This window comes from Abrus precatorius, unplaced genomic scaffold (genome assembly GCF_003935025.1).
Source record: "Abrus precatorius isolate BTA unplaced genomic scaffold, Abrus_2018 Scaffold11, whole genome shotgun sequence".
NCBI lineage: Eukaryota > Viridiplantae > Streptophyta > Magnoliopsida > Fabales > Fabaceae > Abrus > Abrus precatorius.
The window spans coordinates 2,237,740-2,265,255 of NW_020874303.1; the positions used below are offsets into that span (position 1 = coordinate 2,237,740).

General features: G+C 29.1%; 3 protein-coding genes across 10 annotated transcripts; 2 read left to right on the forward strand and 1 right to left on the reverse strand.

The window, feature by feature from the left end:
- Positions 1-1,020: 1,020 nt before the first annotated feature.
- Positions 1,021-7,479, forward strand: LOC113854289. The gene is made up of 6 exons (XM_027485205.1): positions 1,021-2,466; positions 2,722-2,842; positions 3,150-3,385; positions 4,649-5,572; positions 5,871-6,141; positions 6,812-7,479. The coding sequence occupies exons 1-6, from the start codon at positions 1,021-1,023 to the stop codon at positions 7,477-7,479; spliced, it is 3,666 nt and encodes a 1,221-aa protein (XP_027341006.1).
- A 4,983-nt stretch (positions 7,480-12,462) lies between these two features.
- LOC113855208 lies at positions 12,463-18,550 on the forward strand. 2 transcript variants are annotated; one of them, XM_027486747.1, is made up of 11 exons: positions 12,463-12,736; positions 13,307-13,428; positions 13,529-13,680; positions 13,926-14,001; positions 14,097-14,133; positions 14,640-14,908; positions 15,788-16,030; positions 16,171-16,272; positions 16,419-16,469; positions 16,845-16,929; positions 18,049-18,550. In XM_027486747.1, exons 1-11 carry the CDS (start codon positions 12,541-12,543, stop codon positions 18,216-18,218), a joined length of 1,503 nt encoding a protein of 500 aa, XP_027342548.1. In that variant the 5' UTR covers positions 12,463-12,540; the 3' UTR covers positions 18,219-18,550. The 2 variants fall into 2 exon arrangements, with proteins under 2 accessions (XP_027342548.1, XP_027342547.1); XM_027486746.1 differs by having other exon boundaries at positions 18,046-18,419.
- A 4,062-nt stretch (positions 18,551-22,612) lies between these two features.
- On the reverse strand, positions 22,613-27,290 carry LOC113854476. Of its 7 annotated transcripts, none has more exons than XM_027485480.1 (5): positions 27,180-27,290; positions 26,599-26,636; positions 24,819-24,954; positions 23,210-24,425; positions 22,613-23,066 (listed from the first exon to the last, which is right to left on the reverse strand). In XM_027485480.1, exons 4-5 carry the CDS (start codon positions 24,398-24,400, stop codon positions 22,929-22,931), a joined length of 1,329 nt encoding a protein of 442 aa, XP_027341281.1. In that variant the 5' UTR covers positions 24,401-24,425; positions 24,819-24,954; positions 26,599-26,636; positions 27,180-27,290; the 3' UTR covers positions 22,613-22,928. The 7 variants fall into 7 exon arrangements, with proteins under 7 accessions (XP_027341281.1, XP_027341285.1, XP_027341280.1 ...); XM_027485484.1 differs by having other exon boundaries at positions 22,613-23,057; positions 24,819-24,891; positions 27,180-27,203; XM_027485483.1 differs by having other exon boundaries at positions 22,654-23,057.
- Between the last annotated feature and the right edge of the window lie 226 nt (positions 27,291-27,516).

A 27,516-nucleotide genomic window follows, 5' to 3' on the forward strand; every position in this document is an offset into this window, starting at 1 on the left:
CAAATTCATTTTGGAACAGCAAAAAGAATCCTAAGATATCTACAAGGCACAAAAGAGTATGGTATATGGTACCGAACTATAAGCAACTCAAAGCTACTTGGCTACACCGACAGTGACTGGGCAGGATCGATCGACGACATGAAAAGCACATCTGGTTATGCCTTTTCACTAGGATCAGGAACAATCTCATGGGCTTCAAAGAAGCAAGCAACAGTTGCGCAATCAACAGCAGAAGCTGAATATGTAGCAGCTGCTGAGACTACAAGTCAAGCAATATGGTTACGAAGAATACTTGAAGAAATGGGAGAAAAACAAAATGAGCCTACTACAATCTACTGCGACAACAAATCAGCTATAGCAATGACAAAGAATCCAGTGCATCATAGTAGAACAAAACACATAGCAATCAAATATCACTTTATCAGGGAAGCAGAAGGAACTAAAGAAATCAAGCTCGAGTATTGCACAACCGAAGATCAAGTTGCAGACATTTTTACTAAAGCACTACCAAGACCAAAATTTGAACAGCTACGCACGAAGCTTGGAGTTACAGAAATTTGCACCAAGGAGGAGTATTAGAAATTGATACAAATTTCTAGAATAGTCTAGAAAAAATACTAAGAACAATCTAGGAAAAACTAATTGTATCTTCTAGTATGTAGATGCTTCTAGAGAAAGTTCTAGAATATTGTAAATCTTCAAGTTTCTAGATAGCTCTAGTATATTGAACCAAATGGTGGATGATGCCTATAAATAGGCATGCTACCTCATTGTAAATGCAATGAAGAAGAAGTAATCAAGACAACAATTCTCCATCTCTTGAGTCTCTTACTAAAACTTCTTCAACTACTATTTTCAACTATTCCTACTAACACATTTCAACTATCTTACTCATCTCACCTACACTAAAAACTATCACTATGTTACAATAGTTTAGAGAGTGAAGAACACAAATTCTTGCTCTTGATTCTTACCATCAGGGGAAAGAGAGCCGTGAACAAGCATAGTATATATTTAGACATGTGGGAAGGTTTATTAAAAAATCTTGATACATTAGAGGCTGCAAGAAGTAGGTGTGATTCATTAATCAGTGATCTTAAGGCCTATGGTCTTCTGGTTGAAGATGAAAAGGAAACTGTCAAAATAAATGACTTGATATGGCACACTGCTTATTCAATAGCTCAAAGTCATCTAAAAGCTTCAATGATTTCTAAAGAATGGCCACCTGAAGAATGGTTGAGAAGTTTACGCTTCTGCAACATGACTATTGAGAGTGGTGCACAGGTTCATGAAAAGTTGCAGTGTCCAGACATTCAAGAGATTATACTAAGCACTGACAATCCCTCAATTCAGGTTCCCAATTCATTTTTTGATGAGACTAAACTTCTGAAAGTATTAAAACTTATTGGTTTTGATTGTTTAAAACTACCTTCTAGTTTTGGTTTGTTAAAGAACCTTCAAGCATTATCCATGTATAATTGCGAATTGGGAGACATAACTATAGTTGGTGAACTCACAAACCTACAAATTCTTGTCCTCCTCGGAAGTAGAATCCAACAATTGCCTAGAGAAATTGGACAGCTTCAGAAGTTGCTAATCTTGGATTTAAGAGACACTTATCTCCAGGTGATTCCATCCAATGTTCTTTCAAACTTAACTAGTTTAGAAGAATTGTATTTGAGAAACTCCTTTTGCAATTGGGAGGTTGAAAGATCCAACAGTGAAAACAGAAATGCAAGCTTGAAAGAGCTAACAAACTTGCATCGCTTGGCATATATAGAAGACTTGTATGTTCCTGATCCTGAAGCATGGCCAATGGACCTGTACTTTGAAAAAATGAAATCGTACACGATTTTCATTGGGGATAGGTGGACTGAGACCCATAATGGTGATCATGGGTTAAAAGTATTGAAACTCAAGCTCAACCAACATTTGCAATTGGAGGATGGGATTGAAAGGATGGTGAAAAATGTTGATGTCTTATACTTAGATGAACTGAATGGTGGTGTCCAAGATGTTCTGAGTGATTTGGATGAGTTTCCCCATCTACAATCGCTCTTTGTACAAAACAATGTTGAAATCAAATGCATAGCCGTGAGTTCTAGTGATGATCATCACAGTGGTGCTTTCTCCAACTTGGAGTCTTTGTCTCTAAACAATGTAAGCAATTTAAAGCACATATGCCAGGGTCCTCTAAATGAAAAATCATTCTTGAAAATAAAAGTCATCAAAGTACAACAATGCCATAATATAAAATGTCTCTTCATAAAGTCAATGATCGAAGGTCTTCCTCATCTTGTTGATTTAGAAGTTTCAGAGTGCAAACTCATTGATGCAATTGTGGTTGGAGGAAAAGAGAGAATAGTGTTTCCTCAATTACGCTCTCTAAGGTTACAAAGACTCCCTGCATTATTATGTTTCTATATGCATTCTTCTTACCGTGGACTAGCACTTTTTGATGAAATGGTATGTATATATTTGAAGTCCAATGTTAACGCATTAAAGTATTACAAATTACTAATTTTGCTTATACTGTTTTGCCTTTCATTACAATTCCAAAGCCATAGAATTAACAAAAACCAAATAAAAGAAAATAAAATAAGCCAAAGCAAAGAAATTTTGTATCAATTAAGTGACAAATAATTGTATGAAAGCTAAATAATTTCATTTTCTAATTATGTTTATTGATGTGATAATATATTATTGTGTGTATATATGCAGATTTCTTTTCCTAATTTGGAGAGAATGGTGATTTCCAATATTAGTGTAAGCCGCCTATGGGGTTTTCCATACAGTGATCAAAATTCACTTGGGAGGCTAAAGAACCTATACATCGAAGATTGTGAGAAACTGCTGTATGTTTTTCGTACTCTGCTATCCACAAATCTTCGATATTTAAGGACTTTAGTAGTCAAAAATTGCAGTTCCATGGAATACATTTTCATTTTGGATGAGGAGTACAGTCGACTTCAAAAATTAAGTATCCAATTGATTTGTTTAACTCTGCTTCGGCTACCAAAATTGATCGTCTTAGGTTTCTGTTTTTCAGTTCAGAGAGGTAAATTATTATATTGGAATGATATTTTTATTTATTTACTTATTCTTTTATGCTGAATAATTGGGTTTCCTGAAAATTGATCTATCTGTAGTTGAATTTCCTGAAATGACTAAAATGCATATTGAAGACTTGCCATCATTTAAGGGGTTATTCAATAAAGCCAAAGTTGAATGCTTATCTTTGGAGAATGTTGTTGTCAACCACTGCCCCGAATTGCATACATTTGGTTTGGGAATGATAGAAAGGTCACAGTTGAAGTCAATGATCATAGACAATCAAGACCAACTTTACAATGATGCCCAAATTAGTCAACTTTTTCTCTTATTGGTTAGATCTCTCTCTCAAAAATTCAATAAATTTTAATATTATTAAATTTACACTGCATATTTATATTTTATTATATTTATTTATATATTTTCTATTTTTAACTTTCATCCAAATTTTAGAAAACAATACGATATCTTTTCTAATTATTCATAAAATATTTTTGAAACCTAATTTATGTAATAGATTATCTAATATATCTATTACTAATATTGAAAATAGAATAGTCATATTTTATTAATCATTTATTTATATTTTAATTTTATATTTATATTTTTAATCATGAATGGTTGCTACACATTTAAAATAGAAAATATTTTATACAAATAAGTATCTCTGTATGTCATTATCTATCTAACTAATATATGTTTAGGATTACACATAAAACTAAAGGGATGAAGTAATTCTTTTTTGTGAAAAATGTTTATGTTTATGTTTATTTTTTAATATGCAACATTTATTTAATGCTACATTTTCATTGATAGATCGAAGTTATTTCAAATAATTAACATGTGAATTGAATAGAATCATAATTTAAAATAGAATCTTTAGTTTATTTTTAAAATAAAGAGATGTTTATGATGAAATAAGATAAAATTATAAAAATTGAATACATTAAATTAATAAAAAAATATATTATTGTTTTTAATGAAAATAACGGGATAATCCTGAAAAAAAAATACTAACAACCAAGAAGTGATTAACAATTTGTTATGACTAACAGGAGGATTCTAATACAATTACAACCAAAATTAAGTTAATAAAAAAAATTCATAAACCAATTTGTTACTTTATTTTTCCTCCTCTAGCTATGAGAAATAGTGACTTACCAATTTCTTTTCCTAAAACTATAGTTATAAAAGAAGCACATTAAGGATGAGTAATGGGACTCTTCAAACATAGAATTTGATTCCACATATACTTTAGGATATCTCTTAGCCTATTCAATTGATAGAACAATAATAGTACCTCACAATTTCTACAATAATACATTCATGTTAGAGACAAAATTAAATATCCATCTCTAACACAACCAGAAGAATCAGCATCAACTTTGTTTTTTTCGAAGCCAAGTTAGTATCAATTTTAAATCCCTAAAAATTGTATTATTGATATTCTGAATTAAAACAATGATATTGAATGATAGAAACAATTATTTTGCAATAGTTAGGTATTAGAATTGGTTAGTCCTTAAAGTTATGTTTGAATTATTTTCACTTGGTTTGCTGTTCATAGTGATTTACTAAAGCAAGAAAAATCTTACAGGATGAGATCTCAACTATAAGTGAGTTTACTATTGATGGGGATGAGCAATTAAGCAAAGCAGAGGAATTATGCGAACATAACCCTTTCTTTCTGGCTTACCTTACAATGTTTAAAGCAAAAAATTGCAGCAAAGGAAACCGTTTGCTTCTAATTTTTCGCTACTTGGAAGAGAGGTCACTACTGCTTGAACATATCACCATTGAACACTGCAGAACAGAACCAATTCTATTTGACGTGGAGTCTTTTAATGTCTATTCCTTGAAGGAATTGGTATTAATTGAATTACCTGACCTAGTGCACATATGGAGTAATTATAGAATCCGTTACAATTGGTTTGATAATTTGATAAAGATACACATCAAGAGATGCCCCTCTCTAGAGAGAGTCTTTCGTGAGCTCCTTAAATCGCCCCTCAAACTGAATGAATTGAAGATTCAAGAATGTGTCAAGTTAACAGAAGTTCTTCCACATTATTTTGACTTTAAATCCCTAGCATTGAGCAAGGTGGAGCTTATGACCCTCCCAGAATTATTCATGTTCAGTGAGTATGATATTCCAAATTTGACAAAACTCACTATAAGTCATTGTAACTCAATGGAAATGATATTCCGCATCAGAGAGGGAATATCATATCCTACAGAGCTTTTGCAGCAGCTAACTGAATTGACTTTAATTAACTTACCCAATTTGACTCACATCGTCAACAAAGAAATGGAAGAGAATAAGACCTCATTTCCTCAGTTGAAGTATGTTTCTCTTGAAAATCTAACAAAGCTTACAACTGTATTTCCTTCTACATCTCAATTTCCATCCTTGGAAACATTGATAATCACAAATTGTCCTGCTCTCATCACTTTTCTTGATGACTCCAATGAGAAGGATCTCCCAGAACCTGCTACCTCAAACTATTTCTTCCCAAATTCTGTAAGTTTATCAAAATTTAAGATATAATATTCATTTTCATTATATATATATATATATATATATATATATATATATATATATATATATAACAATAAATCTTCTCCACTTTTGATATAATCTTATGGTCAATCTCAATTTTGTATCAAAGTCAAAGCCATCATGTTTATGATGGAAAGAAATTGAATGATATAATTGTACTATGCTACACAATCAATTACAGTTCATTTCATATTTCCTATGTAGTTTTGTTTTCATCTCCACTCCCTAGACATTGATAATTACCATTTGTTCCTTGCAGCTGTCATTGAACAAGTTGAAAGTACTTTGTATAATAAACCAGGATGTTGAGAAACTCTGGCACTACAATAGCCCTCAAGAATCATTTTGTGAATTGGAAAATCTAACTTTGAGGAACAACAAATTGTTGAATGTCATCTCTTCCAACATGATCAAAAGATATGACAAACTAAGATTTATGACTGTGGATAAATGTGTATTTATGACAGAGATATTTCACATTGAAGATGACAAGCAAAATCAGAACATTCAAGAGATGTTTCCTCAACTGAGTACATTAACATTGAGCAACCTAAAGAGATTGGCATGTCTCTGGAGCAAAGAACCTCAAGTGCCATTTTTTTCAAATTTGATATCACTTCACATTATTCACTGTGGTAGCCTCAAAAGTTTATTCTCACATTCTTCTGCCAAAAATCTTGGAAAACTCAAATTACTCAAATTGTGTGACTGTGAAAAAATAGAAGAGGTAATATCAATTGATAAAAATGAAAGTGTATATATCATTTTCCCGGAAGTAGAATGCCTTGTACTAAAAAATCTTCCTAAGTTAGTCAGTTTTTGTCAGCAAAATGGGACTTTTGATTGGCCTAAATTACAAACAGTGAGGGTAAGCAATATTCCAAGCATGAAGACTTTTTCAGGAGGTCATGTCAACACACCATTGTTAAGATCAGTTTATATAACATTTGTTAAGAAATATTGGCTTGGTAATTTGAATAAGACCGTATCATATATCCATCGCAATTCAGGTATGCAAACTTTAATATCACATACAAAACTTCGAATAATATAAAGTTAGTGATACATGTTCATACATAATAACATCTGCTTTTCGACATATGCCTCTTGTATTTTCTTAATTTAAATTATTAGATAACAATTTTCGTTTGACATTATATTAACATGTTTCTAACTTTTTTGAAAAATGCTAAACTTTAGGATGGGAAAATCTAACTTTGAGCAACAACAACTTGCTGAGAGGCACTTCTTCTTATATGATCACAAGATACACCAATCTAATAAATTTGACTGTGGACAAATGTGAGTTATTAACTGAGGTATTTTACCTTGATGATGACAAACAAGATGAGAATATCAAAGAAATGCTTCCTCAACTAAGGGCATTAACATTGAGCAACCTAAAGAGTTTGACATATTTATGGAACAAGGAACCTCAAGTTCCCTTTTTTCCAAATTTGGTGTCACTCAACATTGTCAATTGTGGTAGCCTCAAGAGTTTATTCTCATGTTCTGCTACCAAAAACCTTGGTAAGCTGAAATTACTTAAATTGTGTAAGTGTGAGAAAATAGAGAAGATATTATCAGAAGATAAAGAAGAAAATGTATCCATCATTTTTCCTGAAGTAGAGTGTCTTATACTCAAAGACCTTCCAAAGTTAATTAGTTTCTGCCAGCAGAGTAGAACTATTGATTGGCCAAAATTACAAAAAGTGAGTGTGAGCAACATTCCAATTATGAAGACCTTTTCAGGAGGTCAAGTCAATACACCATTGTTAAGATCAGTTTATATAACATTCCTTGAGAAATATTGGCTTGGGAATTTGAACAAGACCATATCATATATCCATCATAACGCAGGTATGTAAATTTTAATTATATACTTTGAAATTTAAAAATTATAGATTTAAATATATTTCTAGTTCCTATATTCTTAAAAAAAATTCATTTTAGTCTCTCAAAACTTTGTTTTTTTAGTTTTAGCCTTTAACTTTTTTATATTCAATCCTTTTGATATCTAGTGATAACATGCTAATTAAAAGATTGTTACATGTTACTTTTGTTACAACATGATAATAAGAAGGAATAAAAGTATTGAATATAGATAAATTACAGGTTAAAACTACAAATATTAAGGACTAAAATCAAAATTTCGTAAAATATTAGAGATCAAGACATATATGTAGTATAATAGTAATATATGTTTGTACATAATAACATATGTTTATTAAAAAAAATGCTTAAAACAGTTTATGATAAGTTTTTAATTTTCTTGAATTCTATGAAGGATAATAAATTCAAATAAAATAATAAAATTAAGGTGAAATTATAAATTTAGTTTTTATACTTAAAAGCTAAATACAATTTATTTCCTGTATGAATAAATATTTTTAAATTAGCTTTTATAGTTAAAAATACTTGGACACGTTAAATAAGAAAGACCAATGCATAAAAAAAATACTCGTATAATGACTTAAACATAAACAATAATTATAAAGACTAATTTATAGATAAGTAACAACTACAAGAATTAAAGGTATATTCTAACAAATGAAAAAAGTTATAAACTTGTTTAGAAAAATAAATAAGGTACTAAATATAATATTTACAAATTTGAAGAACCTAGAAATTTATATATTTAAATAAACTTAAATACGAGATTAACAATATTCAACCACAAAAACTTAAATTAATATTACTTATTTTAAATCTTTATCTCCTATCCTACATTCAAATAGAAGAATAAAATATTAATATTAATATTTTTATTATAATTTTTATTGTATATTAAATTTTATAGAATATTTAATAAAGACTTTTTTAAAAAAAACTACTATCTTTAGAAAATAAAATCACACTAGATATTAGTTTAATTAAAAAGATAATTTTTAATTTTTAAAATTTCATTTATTTTTCATTCAGTGTTTTTTTTTAACAAGTTTACAGTTTTTAATTTAAATATACATTTATTTCTTATAATTTGATATTTATTTACAAATTAATCTTTTAAGTTAATATTTACGATTTATTTTTATATGAATTTTTTTTTTTACATTCAGTTTTTCTTATATAATAGTGTTAACATATATATTGACTCATATAAAGATTAAATTGTAATTTTTTTCAAATTGAAAAGTGTGTTAAATATAAAAATTAAATTTATAATTTAACCTAAAATCGATGGAATACTAGAAAGTTGAATGAAGTGTTTTTGTTTCTTTTCTAACTAGAGTAAAATCCAAAATAAATAAATGAATACATTAATTAAATCTCATTAAATCATCGATTATGAATTTTTCCTCTCTTTTGAAAGATGATTCTATGAAAATCTTGTACCAAATCTCATTTATATATTGCAATGTTTTATATGCATAAGTTTAACTCAGAATTAATTGAAATGCATAAAGCCAAAGAGAATGAGATTTCAGCAACTTATTTGGCACAAAAGACGAAGAGAATGACCAGTAGACAACTTTAACTGAGGCTTTTCTGGACAATGTTCATCCTATTTAAAGTAATCTCAAGTCTCTTACTTTTTAACTCCAACTATAAAGATTATTTCCTTTTAAAAAAACAATTGTTACATATTTAATATTTCATACAAAATAATAAAAAAATAAAATATATTTCAGTATTTAAATTAAGTGAATGAAATAAATAAATATGTCAGAAGCTATTAATGTATAATCATAAGGAACTTTAGAACCTAGATGGTTAAGCATATACAAAACATAAAAAAAAAAAAAAAAAGAACTCTCACGTATTCTATTTAAATTTCCATTTAATGTTTATATACAATATAAATTATAATGTAATCCATTTAAAAATTGTTTATATTGTAACTTAATTCAATTTTAATATTTTCAATTTATATTATTAAAAATATATACACTTGTAATATACATTATATTATTTTTATTATATTTTATAAAAAAATTATTTTTCACTAATATTATCGTAATTATGTATAAATATAAGGTGTATTATTTCTATTTGTTTTATATTTTACTTTTCTCACATGAGTACGTTTTTTATTTGTAAGCAAATTTATTGTTCTTTCACACTTTTTCTTATTTATAACTTTTTAACAAACACATTTTAACTAAGCTTCTCGTTAGTATAAATTAAAATAAAATTTATATAAAAATAAATGTATTTTAGAAAATAAAAATTATTTAAAAATAAAAAATATATACACTAAAACACATTAATTTCATATATGAGTTTTTTAACTAAAATTGAATTAAATTGAACTATAAATACTCCCGTTACAAATACTAATATAAGTTTCTATGGTTCAACTATAATTAAATTGAGATTGAACAAGTGGTAATTAATAATATTTTTTACATTATATATTAAATTAAATAATAAATTAGTGTAAAATTATAAAATAAAAAATAAAATAGACTTTTAAATTAATTTTAAAAAATGCTAACAAAGTACCCTAAACTATTGGTTAAGAAATTAAAAATAATTTTTTTTAAAATATGATAAATATATGATTCTTCATGATTTTTAGTGTAGCTCAATAAAATTTCAAATAAAAAACCCACTATTTTTAATTCTTTAATCAATGTTTTAATAATATTGTTTAACGAGTAATATTATATATTTTACATGATAAAAAGATTATATATATATATATATATATATATATATATATATATATATATAATTCTAAAGGTATTGGTTAAGAAATTAAAAATAATTTTTTTTAAAAATAATAAATATAAATTTGGATCTCAAACCAAAATTTTTAGAAAAAATATTAAATAAAGTTTTGTATTTAATATCTAAAATAAATAAAATAATAAAGTATATTTCAAACACTTTTCTCTCATCTTCAAATCTTAGAAGATAAGAAAAAAGTGTTTGAAATACTCTTCTTTTATCTTAAATCTTAAATGTAATATTTAATTTATCTTTGATTCATGAAAGTTTTTATTTTTATATAATTTAGCTTGATAATATATTGAAACTATTAAAATATCATTAGTCAAAATATACGAAATTCGATTAACAAAAAAAATATACGAAATTTGTTTAAACGAATTTACAATAATTCAGTTAAATATATTATCAAAATTTATTTTTCTTTAAGTAAATCAAGATTCTCTTAAACAAAATTAATTGGACAGTCTAGTTCCTACTATAGGAGAAAATTTAAATTAAAAAAATATATGATTCCTAATGATTTTCAATGTAATCTAACACAATTTAAAATAAAAAAACTTACCATTTTCAATTCTTTAACCAATATCCTAAGGTACAAATTAACAAGATTCATTAATAAAAAATTATTTTATATATTTTACATGATAAAAAAATTAATAATAAATAGTTAAATAATATATATATATATATATAAGTCTATTTATTTTAAATTTATTTTAAATTTATTTTAGTAATAAAACTTTTAAAAATAAGAGAAAAATCATTTTTTAAGGAAAAAAAAATCAAACATCTTTAATGATGTACATTTATAATCAATTTTAGTTAATTCTTAACGATATAACTAATTTTTTTATTTTAATGGTTTAAATAAATTATTATACATATTACTATTGCTTAATATTATTGTTACCTTTTTCACCTTTATCAACTGACTTAAACATTTCTATAATTGATTGTTACAATTATCGATATTGTTATTTTTACAGTTACTATTATTAATCATTATATTACTTTTTTCTCTTTAATTACTTTAACTCAACAATTATTATTATCATCATCATTAACTAAATTTTAAAATCACCACTATTATTATTAATACTATTATTATCATTATTTTTAGTATTACTATAATTTAGTGATCATCACTACTATTACAATCTAGTTAGTTATTATTACTATTTTTGCAGTTGTTGTTATTACAATTATCATGACAAAAAATTATTATTATTATATTATCACTATAACAAGTTATTATTTTTATTATTATCCTCAATTACTATAATTATTTATCATTACAACTCCTACTACTATTTGTCACTTTTATCTTCAACAAATAATCACATAAATATTATTAATAAAAATTGTGATTGTCTATTATTTTATGGTTCTAAGAACTAAAACTTAAAAAACAAAACAGAAATAATTTTAAGGTTTTTTTAATTTTTTTAATTTAAAAACAGAAGATCTAAAAGTGTTTTTAGAATAAATTTCACAAAACATGTTGTATCAAGTCAAGTAAGCTTTATTATTATTTTTCTTTAAAAAATAAAAATTCTTTCCATTCAATTTTTCTTTTTAATAAATAATTTTTTATATGTATCTAACAATAGAAGCTGTAGAAAACAAATTTTATATCCTTTTCATCCAACTTCCTCTTTCACCTCTCCGACTAAAAAAACCTTCTAGTTATGTAAATTGGCTTAGATCGACTAATCTCATCAAAATATATTAAAATTACAAGAGTACGAATAAAAATTATTATTAAATTAAAATTAAATTTATATAATATTTTTAGTAAATTTTGATTAATAATAAAAATATATTTTTCATTACTCAAAACTATGTTGAAATTTTAGAAACTTATATTTTTTTTATTCAAGTTTTTTAGAAGACTTTAATCCCTAAAATATCTATATAATTTAAACTTTATTTATCATTATTGAAATAATAGAAACTTAAACATAAAAAACGTTTGTACAAAAAATAAAATATAATTTTTTAAAGATTAAGCACAATTATAGAGGGCAAATTTATATTTTAAGTAACCGTTCTAAAACATTGGGGTCACACTGTAAAGTGAACAATCATCGTAATTTTAGGTTGGAACAACAGTTCATGAATAATGTAAGGAACAACAACGTAGACATCTTATGTGTACTAAAACACAACTCATTTTTGCAATTCCAAGATCTCTTAGTTCATTCATATCATAATAGCAGAAGAAGAAACCGAACTTCTACACAGAGATTGAGATGGGTTGCAGAAACAGAAACAGAGAATCGTTGACAGAGGAACACACTTGTTCATCTGCTTCTTCTGGTTCGTCACTGAGTGAGGCCTTGCTTTTCACCACTATGTGCATCGTTGGTCTCCCTGTTCATGTTCACGTTAAGGATGGCTCTGTTTATTCTGGAATCTTCCACACTGCCTCTGTTGACACCGATTATGGTCTTTCTCTCCTTTCATTCTATTTTTCTGGGAAAATTGTTTTTTGTTTTTATTCCCTTGCAAGCTCAAATGGGTTGTGAAAAATTTTATACTAGGGGAATACCCATCCCCCTGATTGAACAATCACGTGTAATTTTCCATCTGTGGTAGCTTTGTTTTGTTTTTTGATAATTGTAACTTGTCTGTTGAAACTTGAATCATAGATCCTTAGACAGACGATTGATTTTAGCTTCTTTGTTTTCTGTGGCTCTTTTTCGTTGAGAAAATCTGAGGAATTGAATTATTAATTCTACCATCAAATTGTATTTGTTTTGCTATTGGATCTGGGGGTTACTTAATGGACTTGTTTATACGAAAATTTTAATTAACTTTTGGAAATAAGAAAAGCCTTATCTTGATCTTGTTTGTCATATATATAGACGCATTAAGATGGGTGATGGTGATTAGCAATGTCTGGCCTAGTTGTTAATGTTAATTATTTGGTTTTGGCATAAAATTCTATTTAAATTTTAGTTCATCTTTTATATTACTAGAAACTCGTAGCATTCCCATGTTTTGTGCCATGTTCAGGTATTGTTTTGAAGAAAGCAAGGATGAGCAAGAAGGGAAAGGGCAACACCAACGTTGGAAATGAGGGCATGGTAGATACGCTGGTGATTTTGTCAGGTGATCTTGTGCAAGTTGTCGCAAAGGTTAGACATTTGTACCATGCAATATATCTTTTATGAGTCCAAAGATATCTCTATTAGAATATAACTAATGTGCTTAATATACGTGTTGCTTTGTGTGTAGGGAGTAATGCTTCCTTCAGATGGCATTAGTGGAAACATAACTGGTCATGATGAGGAAGCAATTGTTCATAATGTTTGTTCCGAGAGTCTAACATGTGAGGTAGATAATCATACCCGGTCTTTGATGGATGCAAAACAAACTAATCAATCAAGGTACTATCTTTTATCGAAATCATTCTCATGGATGGAGAGATGTGTGTTAAGCATACAGAAGTTAACTTATTATTATGTTTTGTAACCAACATCCAATGGAAGCATTCACATTATATTCTTTGCTTGCCAATGGATGGTTGGTAATTTGAGAATTCACATTTGTTGAGAAGAAAGTTTACTAAAAATACAAATTTATGACTTTTTTTTCTTTCATTTTGGCATTTCTGCTAACCGTTTTCTGACAGACAAGCTGGAGATGACGAATCAAAAGAAAAAGCCAACAACTGTGAACAGAAGTCTGAGTTTGCTAATGAAAAAATTGTATGTTCACATATGCATAACTAGTAATTCTAAGCTGGATTGCCACACTTTGGTGGTTTGAATTTTTTTAATTCTAAAGCTTTGATTTTCCACAGGATGAAAAGATTCAAAGCCTTGATTCAAGCCATGAAAGTGAGTCAGATTTCTTAAATATCTACTGCATGCAAAATTATCCTTAGTCAATGTATACCAAAATGGCTTAACTAGTAATGATGGTGGATATTTGTTAGTCTGTACACTTCTTTAGCAACTTTTGTATGTTAAATGGTGTGCAAATAACCAATAAGGCATGTCAGTTTGTTACCTTGATATCAAGGTATTTATTTATTTAAGAATTTCTATATGTATGTGCTTCCTTTGTTACCCTGATATTGATATAACCAATTTTCAAAGCTGCAATTACAGATAAGGAACTTTTGATTTTTGTTTTATTTTCCTTCCAATGCTTTTACATAATATTATCATAACTTCTCTTTTCTATCTGGTTAACCAACACCTTTTTCCTATCCAATCTAATTGAGCTAAGGCTCGTCATCTCTCTCCTTGAATTAATCCCCTCTTCTCAAAACAAGATGAGGATATTGCATTTGTAATTCCTTGTTCCCTTCTTATTTAAATCTCTTGTACTCACATTGCAGCTGATACATGTCATTGTCAAGAGGATGCTATTGAGCATGGAAACACTGATAGCACATCAAGTCCTTATGATAATGGATTATTCTGCAACAGTGCTCCTTCATCTGTTAAAGTTGATGATCAGCATACTGAAAGGTTTACTTTAGCAGACTCTCCCTCTAAAAATTCAACCCAAGGTATGGTGGATCTCATCTCAGATTCACGTAAGTTGCCAGCAAGGTCTGTTGAAATATCAGCTCCAAGGGGTACAGATTCTACCAGAAATGCTAAGGTAAATAAATCAGTTTAACATCCATTAACAGCTGCTGGCTAAAGAGCTCCTGATAAAAAGAGAAGATGTAGGTGTAGAGTTAATTTTTCCTTGCAAAGCACATTGGATTCATTTACATACCTTGTTGGATGCATTTTATCAACTGATGTGTTGTTTGGATCAACATGATGATCTTCACAAATCATATGAATTCATCTGCCAAGTACTCTGTTAGCTACACTATTTCTGAACATTTTGGACTAGTGGCCCATTATTTTTTTTTTGTCTTGCTCCCCATTGAATTTGGGCTATAAGTTTAACTCTACCTCAAAAGCTAGCACGTAAGGTGAGGATTGTTTTAACTTTTATAAGCTCTTATTTAGTCATATTTATAGTCAATGTGAGATTTCAACACACCTCCTCATGCTCAAGATTGGACATCTAGAGTGTAGAAATTGGAGAACGTTTTTTTTTTAATATAGAGCTGAATAAGTTGCGCGACCAGGTAAGTGGCATTAAGAAAACCACAGGACCAGCCACCAGGTAAGTTGCACTGGGAAATTCATAGGGCTAGATTTTATTTTTTTAGGCAAGAGTGGCCCAATATCAAATCTATAATAAACTTTGATAACATGTTGAATATAGACTTTAATCCTAACTCAACTCTAAAAGCTATCTTGTAAAATGAGAATTGTTTGTCTTTATAAGCTCTTATTTTGCCATATCTATAGTCGATATAGGACTTTCATATTCTCTATATATGTTATCCATCATTCAAACCTTAGTTTGGTTTACCAAAGAGCATAATAGAATTGCTAGTTCCAAGTTTAAGATAATTTGGTAGTTTTTTAAACAGTTTTGATGTACTTTTAACTTTTTCTCATTGGGACATTCTTTTAGGAATTTAAGCTCAATCCAGCAGCCAAAATTTTCTCTCCATCTTTTGTAAATCCTATTTCGGCAAGTTCTGCTGCAAACATGGTATACGTACCAAATAGCTCTCCTTTGGCACCTGTTGCTACTATCCAACCAGAAGTTGGATTCAATACTTTTACTTCTCGGCCCTCTACCCCTGTAAAGGTTGCACAGTATAGTAATTTGACAGTGGGAAATGGTGGCAGTGGCATTCAATTTTCACAACCTGTATGTATCAATAAATTTACTGAGATTTGGTCTCATGCATATGAGTATTTAATGCCAAATGTCATAAATGCAAGACCAGTCTGAAAGCTGAAACTTCTGCGTGTTCATTTTATTTATTTTACACATTTCTCTGGCAACAGATTGTTGGACAACTGGCACATAGGAGCCAACCTCTTCGGTATGCTACACATTATACTCCTGTTTTGTCTGAACCTACTTATTTGCAGCCAAGCTCTACTGCTGTAAGTACAAAAAGATCTTATATTCCATCTATCTAATTTGAGTTTTCTTGTGTAAGTTCTAATAATGGATTTAGGAGGTAATCTGTATTTACATGCCAAAGAATCAGCAATAAGAAAGATATCTTCTTCTTTTATTCTGAATGCAGGTTATGGTTGGACGTTCCCCCCAGTTAGTCTATGTTCAGCCAGTTTCCCATGTAAGATAACATGCCCTATAACTCTTTCAGTTTGGAAGTTTCTTCAATCTTTCTTAATAAAAGAAGGTTAGGCCAAAATTGGAAGAAATTCATTCTGTAGATCTTAAAAAACATTAAGGAATTCCCAGTGGATAATAAGAGCGCTACTGCTTTTCAACTATACTACAAATCCTTAAAGGGGATGTGACTTATGAGAGAATGGATGGCTGTATCTTAAATATTTTCTGATTGAATCAATAGATAATTGCTACACTTTGCTTTAAGTTTTATATTTGCATGGTCAGCCAAATAGATAATAAGCATCTTTTCCATATAGAAATGTTTTATTGTAATAATTGACCATCATTAGCTTTGTTGTTTTACTTGTGATTGTAGGATTTGATTCATGGAGCAACAGCTATCTCACCAGTCTCAGGAGCTCGCCCTATGCTGAATCATGTACAATTTCCAAAGCAGCATGGTAAAAACATAATAATTTTGCTCAAAGGAGAAATTATCTCATTTTCATTATTATCTTTATTGCTATGCCTAACAGCCACCCCATCCAACAAATTAGTTTCATATCTATGCTTGTGGAGATACTCTGATAGGGACTGCTACCTCAGTGACATAGGAAAATGGAAAGTGTCTTTTTATTAAGATGGAACCCTAGAATCCGAATCAATATCAGAGCAATACTGAACTAGAATTTGGGTAAAAGAATACAAGAAAATAGTATATCTGATCCGGGTTTTTGAGGGACCCAGGCCCAGCACACTCCACTCTGATTGTAAAAAACTACTAACTCCCTTGTGCTAACTCTATCAGTTATTTATGATCCCCCTAGTTTCTCAGCCAAATTTAACTGACATTCTGATACTGTTAAGATGTGATATTATTCCCTGTTTTTGCATACCCTTCTTCTAGTATACAAGTGTCTTACTGGGGATCTATCATACTCAGTCAGAGACCCAAAAATTGTATTTATTACTGTCACCTTTATAAACTCTTTGGTACATGGCCAGGAACTCATTTTGGCATCACCTCATTAATATCTTTATTTTTTTATGGGGTCAGGGGTCTTGCTAATGAATTTCCTAAAACCACTTGTTAATATCTTAAGTAATGAACAAAAATCGAAAGTATTTACTCAGAAGTACAACATTTAGGGAATATTTGGAATAGCTTATGGAAACTCTCATAAGCTTTTTTTAATTTATTTCAACAAGGTTCTTGTTATAACTCATCAACATAAGCTTTTTTCAACTTCAATAAATTTTATGATCAAATTTATGGCATAAGCTCTCATGTAAAAAAGCTCATTGAGTAAGCGGTTTATTACACTACTCAAACAGATTCAATATATGAGAACTTAACAAACTTTACTTTTCAATTAACAACTTTTCTTTTTGAATCCTTAACAACTGTCCTAGGGACACTCATTAATGTTTTCCCTTTAAGGATACCATAACATAACATAAAGCAATTGAAGTTATGCCTATACTACAACTGCATATAGTCCTAATAATTTTGGCATCCAAATTGAAAAACATGGATCTGCCTTCTTTTTTGTGCTAATGGTTCTATTTTCCAAAAGCAGGAGGAACAATTGGTCAAGCAATGCCAGTTTGTGTGCCCCCACCTGTCCTAACAAGTGGACAACAACCCTTTGCACTTCAAAGCCACATTCCACTTCTGCAACCTGGCTTTCCTGTGCCTCGACCTATTTCTGTCCCTGGACCAAATGGTTTCTATGGCACCAAGTTTTAGTGAAATTTTCATTCAGATTCTGGTGTTGATATCCCTTTCTCTAAGTTAAGGCTCATTTTTCTTTTTCTTTTTCTATTAGATTTTTCTATAAAAAATTTTGTCTCCTCTTATTTGTGAGAAGTGTACAGTAGAATTTAGCTGTCAGAATTATTAGATATTTGGAGGTCCTAATTTTAAGATAAGGTTCAATTAGTATTTTTGGAGTTGGGGAAAGATTTTTCCTTTAAAGATTGATATTGTATGTTTGGCAATTGAACTTGAATGAGTCCGTTATTAACACGATAACACTATATTAAGCAATTGAATATAGATTTCACAATTGATTATTTGTTTATGATGATCTCTGACAAAATGATGTAACATTCAATATTTGTTCCGAGCTTTGGATGATGGAATTTTTGTTTGTCATTGGCGTGTAAGTACCCTTATTTTGCGTTCAGCATTTATGTGATCAGGTATTTTTAGACAAGTTAAATCCAGCTATTTACTCACTAAGCTCTTATTTTTGAATTAAAATTAGACTTCATTTCTATTAACGAGCACAATAGGTAATGTTATTGTGTAATACTCTGGTTCTTTTATAAGATCTCTTTAAAGATTTTTGTTGGTCTTCAATATAAGAGTTATTATAAATATTTAAGGGTATTTTTTTAATAATTAATATGATAATAGAGTATAATTTGAAATAAGAGTAAACTAAAATAGTATTAGTTTTTTAAAATTAATACATTAGTTATTGTTCAGATTCTTTTTAATCTGTATGATTTAATGAAAAGGGTTATATAAACTAGGAGCACTCATTTATATTGATGGAAAATGTGTAACATTAGCGGCAATGGTGATGGTAAAGATATGAAGGTAATCTAAGGATGGAGAATACTAGCAGTGATGTTAGTTAGAGGATGTGGAAGTTAATAATGCTCAAAGAATGTCAACAATAGTTAAGGGGGGTGTCAAAATGAGTGAAATTGGATAGATAGATTTGAATAGTTCGATGAATTTGAGTTCAAATTTTGACTAAATCATGTGGATTAAGTCTTTAATGGTCCAAATTTTTATTTATTTTATTATAAATCCATAAAATATTGATACATATGCCTTCAATAGTACAAAAGTATTATAAAAGAAATTAATTATATATAAATGTTAGGTTATAATATTCTCATAATGAATTTTTACAATAAAAAAAAATTATCTCTTTCCATCACATAACTCATCTTATATCTCTTTTCCTTTTTTTTTCTTATTTCTCTGTATTGTAACAAAATTTGTATAATATATTTGTACAAATAAGATTTTTCCAAATACTATAAACATGTTAGTTATTAAATTATTGATGTAATTAAGAAGTAAATTTAAAAGTAAAAAATGAGTATATGGTCCAAGCCATTTAGCTCTTGCCTTGAAATGGGTTAGTTCAAATGAATTAACCAAAATTGATACCTCTAATGAGGTGGGTTATATTTTGCCCTCTATCTTTTTCTTTTACACTACTTTTTTTAATTTTTTTAAAAATGTCCTTGATAATAATTCAAATTACTAAACATAAAATAAAAATAAAAAATATTTTTTTAAATCAAACAATGTACAAATTTTTCTCTTTTTTTTTCAGATTTTAATTTTTTTTCAGAACATTACTCCATCTTTATAACATTTCGTTCTTCTTCTTCCCTGCTTCAAGTTTCATTATTCTTATTACCTTCTTTTGAGCATATTCTAAGAATTGTTACTTTCTAGATATATCCATTATCAATATAATGTAAAAGCATTTATTTGTGAGATTATTAATTGTTTCTCAAGTTTTTGGAATTAGGATTCTACATTTTCAAAAATAAGATTTTAGAATTAAATTAATTTCTAAATTTATATTTTCAAACTTCCAAAAAAAAGTTTCTAGAATTAAGATTCTACAGTTCTAAAAAATTTAAAATTAAATTAATTTTCAAATTTAGGTTTCAACACTTCTAAAAATTAATTTCTTATTAGTAATTATTTCTGGAAATAAGTTTCTGAAATTAATATTTTACACTTTTACAAATTAAGTTTTCATACTTTTGAAAATTAAGTTTTAGAATTAACTATTTCTAAATAAAATTTTCAAAAATAAAATTGTACTCTTTCAAAATCAACCATTTTTATGTATATTTTCGTAATTGAGTTTTTGGAATTTTTTTATACAAGCTTTTAGAATTTAATTTTTAAATATAATTTTAAAAAATAAAAATATAAAAAAGTATGAAAACAATTAAAAAAATGAACCAAAGTTTTTTTTATCCTAAAGAATTATTTTAAAGAAAAAATAAAAAATAAAAAAGCAACCTCAAGCAACAATTGGAGAATAGAAAACAGAAACAACAATAGTCAAAATACTAAGATAATGGATCGTGATCCCCTCCTGTGGCAAGAATTAAACCTCTAATTTTATCTTTGCTTAAGTAAAATTTAAAAAAAAGACAAATAAATTTTACACAATTCTCATGAGAAGGAGGGGAGAGGGACTAGGTGTGGAGAGAGAAAGAGATTGGGAATGAGTGGAGATGGGAAGAGCCAGGGTGGAAGAGTTAATCATGAAAAAAAGAGAAAAATATGGATATAAGGTGAGGTGAGGGTGGGAAAAAGAAATGGAGAGGTGCATATAGAGTGGGAGTAAAGGGAAGAAGGAGTTGAGTATAGAATAAGAATGGAGGAAAAGGAAAGTTAAAAAAAGAAAAGAAGAGTTGAATATGAAAAAAGAAAGAAGATTGAATATAAAAGTTAAAATAATAATTTTAAATATGAAATCACTTAAACAAAAATAAAATTAGACACATTCATTCATTAAGATAATTATAGTTACGAATAAATATTAGTAACAACAATGATAACATGTTGACATAATTATGATAATTACAGATAACAATACTTAAAAAAATACTTTAAACAATAATTCTTAAATTATATAAATATTAATATATTAATAATACAATATAAAATATTTATTTTAAATTTTATCTTGATATTTAAAATTATAATTCTTAAAGTCCATGAAAAAAATTGAATAAAATATGAAGTTGTTCCTCAATTCAATTTAATTTTGAAGTCCCAAAAACTAATTTTCAACTAAAATACACACGCCAAACAAAATGTTTTGAAGTGGAAGGTTCTATGATTTTACATCCAATGCTTTGTTTCGAATATCACATTAATATTATTTTCCTTACTTATGTTTAGATGAAGAGGAAAAAAATAATTTTCTTGTGTTTTAGGTTTATACTATATTTTCTTTTCTCTCCTCCCTCTTTTCTCTCAACTACACGAGAGAAGTAATATAATTCAATAATTTTCTCTTCAGCCAAACATATAATTAGGTAGGAACATGCTAACAAGGAATCAAGAAAGAAATTATAATTTTTATAAAGACAACGTCTATATTTTATTATGTTTATATGTTACTCATTTTTTTGTTTTTGGAAAAATTATTTTCTGTTTATATCTCATATTTAAATTGACACTACAGCAACAAAAAAAAAATGAAAATTTAAAATATTCTTCCAAAAAATACACTTGTAGTAATTAATACTTTTAACAGTAAATTGTGAACGATCTTAAGAATAAGTGATATCGCATGATTAATTGATATATATTTTATTTATGAATAATGAAAATTATGAATCGTTTTTATAATTCAGCTAATAAACAGTACAGAATTAAATTTACAATAAAAAAAACTTATAAAAAATTATTTTAAAAACCTATTCATATTTAAATAATAATAATCTCTTAAGAAAAAACATATCATATTTTTTAAAAATGACCATTTTACTTCATATTAAATAGCGTAGTTTAATTTGCTTCACCATTACTCAAGTACAAATCCTTTTGACACGATCTAGGAACAATGTGGACGTCCAAAGCCTTTCAACCTTCATACTCTAACTATAGTAATTATCAACACATGAAATTTAATTATACATACACAATGTCTGCTGCAATAAGCCTCTCTACCGCAGACACATAAGACTATACTTTATAAATTGAGGTGACTCAACCAAAGTGGATATATATATATATATATATATATATATATATATATATATATATATATATATATATATAATCCGATTGAGTCTAAGAATTCTAGACTTAGATATATTACTGTCCTTCACTATTTCTTAAGCCCATCAACCAAAAGAAAATCACAATGATAACCCAAAACTCTTTTTTATTTAATAATGGCAAAAACTAAACTCCTATTAACTAGAAATTCTCTAACTTGAGTCCCATGGACCTCAGAACAAAACTATCACATAATATACAAAGTTGTTTCAAAGCAAAAACTAGATGAGCAATAAATGGAACAAGGTATAACAAATGCAACAAGAAAACTACAAAGCACACAAAGCAACTAACTTCCTGATAAATGACTTGAAACATTAAATTTAAAGTTTTTGGCAATAATTGCTTTGTGAAGATCACAAGAAAGTAATTAACATCCAATTTTAAGGTAGGGTCTCAAATTTAAAAACAATAAATAAAACTGTAACAAGCTACCTTTCCTCCACAAACCCAATAAGAAACCTTTGCAAGTCTATAATTATTTAAGATCCATGAGACTAAAACTAGAAAGCCTAAATATTTTACTATGCCAGATATTTACCTACTTCATGACAGATAAATCTGCTGGCACAAGGACCAGCGATGATAAAAACTTATAAATCATGCACTCAATGCTTAGAAAGGCGTTGTTGATTGAACAGTTTCACTATCTTCAAGTTCGGTGTCTAAATTCCTTGTACCATCCAACTTGTTTCCAGATTCTATCTCTGCTGCTTTGGAAGTCTGGTTCTCCATTTTGTTATTCTGCAAAACCTTATCACATTATAGATCATTAATACGTACATGTCACAATTTAAGCACATAGCAAACTAAAGGGTAACTAAGTGTTGGTTTCTTCCATCACCTCAATCCCCTCTCACATGCCTAATAAAATACAAGTCAAAGCTTTGTTTTACCTGCAAAAGCTCAGTCATTTTGCCACTTTCATTATAGTCTGAAGAGTTGGGAGCAGACCCTGAGTTTTCTTGAGGATGAGACTGTACAGCTTGCAGAGGCTTAATCAAAATGGGTTGATCCACATCATTAACTTTATCTTCCTGCCGACTGGTGGAATCCTTCACTACTGTATTCTCACCTGACTTGTTGTCCGTCTCAGTATCCATGGCATCTGATGGAGCTTGGATCCTCTTTACAACTTCAGTAACCAGTTGCTCAAAAGGCATGCTAGGCATTTTCATTGATTTGGCCTCAGTCTCATTCACCACGTGAGATGAAGATTGATTGAGTGGAACACCTTCACCACTTTGCATACCACTTGACAACAAACTCTGGCTAGTTTGAGTATGAGAAGTAAGTGCTTGAGTACCATGTACAGGAATTTCTTTGGAGGCAAGCACTCCACTTCCTAGAGAAACTTGGGTCTTGACTTGTGATGGTTGATTAGAAACTGGCACCCCATTTGAAAAATTATTTGGTTGGAGCAATACAGGCACCAAATTACCTCTGGATAGTAGATGATCAGTTTGGCCTGTCATAGAAGGTACATTTTTTCCAGAAGAGGGAACCAAGTTACTAGAACTAACAGCACCTCTTGACACCTGAGGGACAGATGGTGACCCATTCATTGTGAGAGTTTCAATTCTATGTACATTCACAGGCTGTTCATTCCTTTCCTTTGGGAGAGGAGTTTGAACCTGAGCAGTTCTTGAAGGAAAGGGAACCTCATTTCTTTGGATCATTGGAACAGTCGGAGCAACATCATTTTCAGATGAAATAGGAACATATCTTCCAGGTTTGAACACTAGCCCCCTCAAAGTAGTATCAGAATCACCAACTCTAACACTGAGCAAATATCCAGCATCAAATACAGCCTCAATTACACCAGAAACTACCTGGCCAACCATCGCATCATTCGAATGATTCTCTTGGCCTCTTTGAAGTTGTTGATTTCCATTAACCCCTTCAAATCCAGGAGGTCCTGGAGCTTGCTCAACACGAACAGGATTCTGCTTTTTGTTTTGACTAACTAGGATGTAGGAACTCTCCTCTGAATCTGGCCTTGGGTACTTCCGTGGACGACCACGTTTGCGCTTCAAAGGCACATCTCCAGACCCATCTGGAGTGTTATTTTGGTTTTGTTGGTCCATCTTGATACTGCTGTAACTCCAGTGTCTACAATAAGGGGGAAAAACAGTCTATAAGCTACCCAAATAAAAGTAAAGAACTGTCTATAGGCAACTTGGAATATATTTAAGCTCAACATGATAGGATCATAATTTTCTCAATCTAAAAGTCTGCTTCTCAATATAATGACAGAACTAGCTAATTGACTACTGTTATTAAATATAAACTAAGACAGTTGCAAGACAACTTGGTGATAAACCAAAATAGCATTATTGAGATGGTGTACATGTACATCACAATTAAGAGAACCAATAAAACATAACTTCTTTCTAAATACTTCCTTGATTCTACAAACTTGAACTTATAACTGTCATTATATCATTGAGTTAACAGTAAATACATGACTAATATAAATTAAAAGTTACAACATTTGTTCCAAACCTGCTGCCGTAGGAAAGAAAAAGAGTAGTGAAAATCAAGGAGTCTAGAGGTTTATGTTATTCATCTAGAATTGCTGGATTGGGAGATTGGACAGCATGCAAAATTTATGTCAGTTTGATCCTCTTATTGGCAGGAACTGAAAGAAAAAAGGAGCAAATTATATTGAATGCAATGCACCAAAAACTAGCTAAAAGTTGAAAACAAAATTGATTGTAAGTAAATTAGAAAACACCTTAATAGGGTATAGAATATACATGGATAACTAAATGAATAGGTCTTAATGTATGAAATCTATAAAAATGACATAGTCTACAAAAGAAATAAGAAATTATGACACTATGTTAAATGAAAGAATGTTAAAATTTATTAAAAACAGATGGCTAGTCAATTATCTTCTATGTTGAAAAATTATAGAGAGAAGAGTGATAAAAAGAGACAACAAAGACAGAGAAAGAGAGACAGTGTAAAATGGATGTAGGGTGATTTGTACATTTCCTCAAGCGCACACCTGCATTTATTAGAGGAAAGGGTATAAAATGGATGGATTATATATTTCTTCTGATATATTCATTCTTGACCTTATCATTTCTTGTATGACAACTCATCAAATGAAGCATCCTCATCTGTAAAATGCTTAATCTTATGGTATTGTCAGGCCTTTACTTCCCAGCATTCAATACCATACGCCCCCAATCATGATTGTAGCATTAAATTTGTTTTGAACTTCAGTTACAAGGAATCAAGCTGACATTGTATTCAACTTAATTCAAGTTATGAGCACATATTCCCAATCCATAATCATAATATATGCACCCTAACCAACCTGTAATTGGCAGCTAGCTATACCTAAATTTCAGAAAATATACTCCTCAGATAAAGTTGAAAAAAAATGCACCCGTGATGCAGAGATGAAAATGAAAGCCTTGAATAATAAATAAAATACAGTGCGCAAAACTAGTTCCTTATGTAAGGATAATTTGTTACTAGAAATTTCAGACACAGTAAGAAATACATAATATCTTCATCCCCAAAGTTGAAACAAGGACAGGACACTTTCAACTACTCCACCCAATCAGTCATAGTAATGAACCCAGAGTTTGTAAAGCATGATAGATGAAATTCTTTTCTGTAATGCATACTGCACAGAACTAAAACTTTGAAAATTTTAGGGTTATATAGTTACTATGTAAAATAAAACATTGCATAAAAAAAGATTGACTTTTGCACAATACCATGCTGTTGATTAACATTTAAGATATATGAGTTTCGGATTTGTTTACACATACCAAGTGGCCATAGAAGTCTGAAAGGCTCTTATGTATAAGTTGTAAATATTATTATTTTCAAAGAGAGCAGGGAAGAATTAAAAATCTTGTCTTGATGTTTCAATATGGAAGTAGAACATATTAAAATTTTGTTTTATATCCAAAATTCAATTGTCACTCTCATTGGATAAATAAAGAACACTTACTCTCCATTTCCCAAAGTTTAACAAAAAAAAAAGGGGGGGGACAAGCTTCAAGTAATGGAATATTATACAACGACCATTTTACAATAGCAAGTCGATCAGAATAAGGGATTGGGATGAAAAATAGCCAAATGCAAACCAACTCAATATGTTAGCATGAAACCTTAAAAGAGAAAAGTTAAGCTACTAAACTATAATAAATTATTTAAGTGAAAAAAATAATTAAAGACATCAACAGAGACACCTAAGCCACAAATAAACATTCGTGTCAAAAACTGAAATTGTAAAGGAAAGAATTTCTAGCCATTAGACCTCTTTCAGCACAGTAAACTTGTCAGCGAAAAGAAAACCTGCAACAATTTAGAAAAAAACAGTTAACAAAAAAAAGGCCTATATTCCATATAACCATGAAGCACAAGCCAATTAACAGCAACACCCACTCATAAAAAAAATAATAATAAAAAAAAACTCCAACAAAACCGAAGAATTAGATATTCCCATTAATAATTCGTACATCAAAATTCAAGAGCATGACCTTCAAAAAAATCAAAATTTTCTTTTCCTTTTGCATTTCAATTTTCCCTCCTGAAACCAATCAAAACTTCAACTAGGAAAAGAAAAAACACGAGCTTGATCGAAAAGCCCAAAGTAAAAACAAATTTTAAAAAATCCCATTTCCCATCACCACAATCCAAGGGTTTAACCTCACCTAAGGAGTCAAAATCCAATTTTTCTCATTCCCCATTTCACTTAGTCTCCATAATTTATAAAATAAACAAAAAACAAATTTAACCCCATGAAAATCCCGACATGGGTTCGATCTAAAACACAAGAAAAACCACATACAAGTGCTAAAATAGATATTTTTAGAGAGAAAAAAAGAGAGAGATTACAGTGTTGGGAACTGCAAAGACCGTGAATGAAAATGGGGTTTGTGTTGAGATTGTGAGATTCAGAAACTTCAGATTCGATTTTGAAGAACACGGAAGAAGAAGAACCAGGTGGAAGTGGAAGCTACTCTTTTAGGACCATTTTATAACGAATAGTTACGAGTATGTTTTTTTTTTTTCAATTATAAAAAAATTATTTTTACATGCATTAATTAATTAATAATTTTTTTATAGTCATAAAATTCATGGTAATAAAATATTTATCTGTTATTTATATAAATAAATAACAGATAAAATATATTTTTATAAAATTATTTATATTATTAATTAATCATAATAT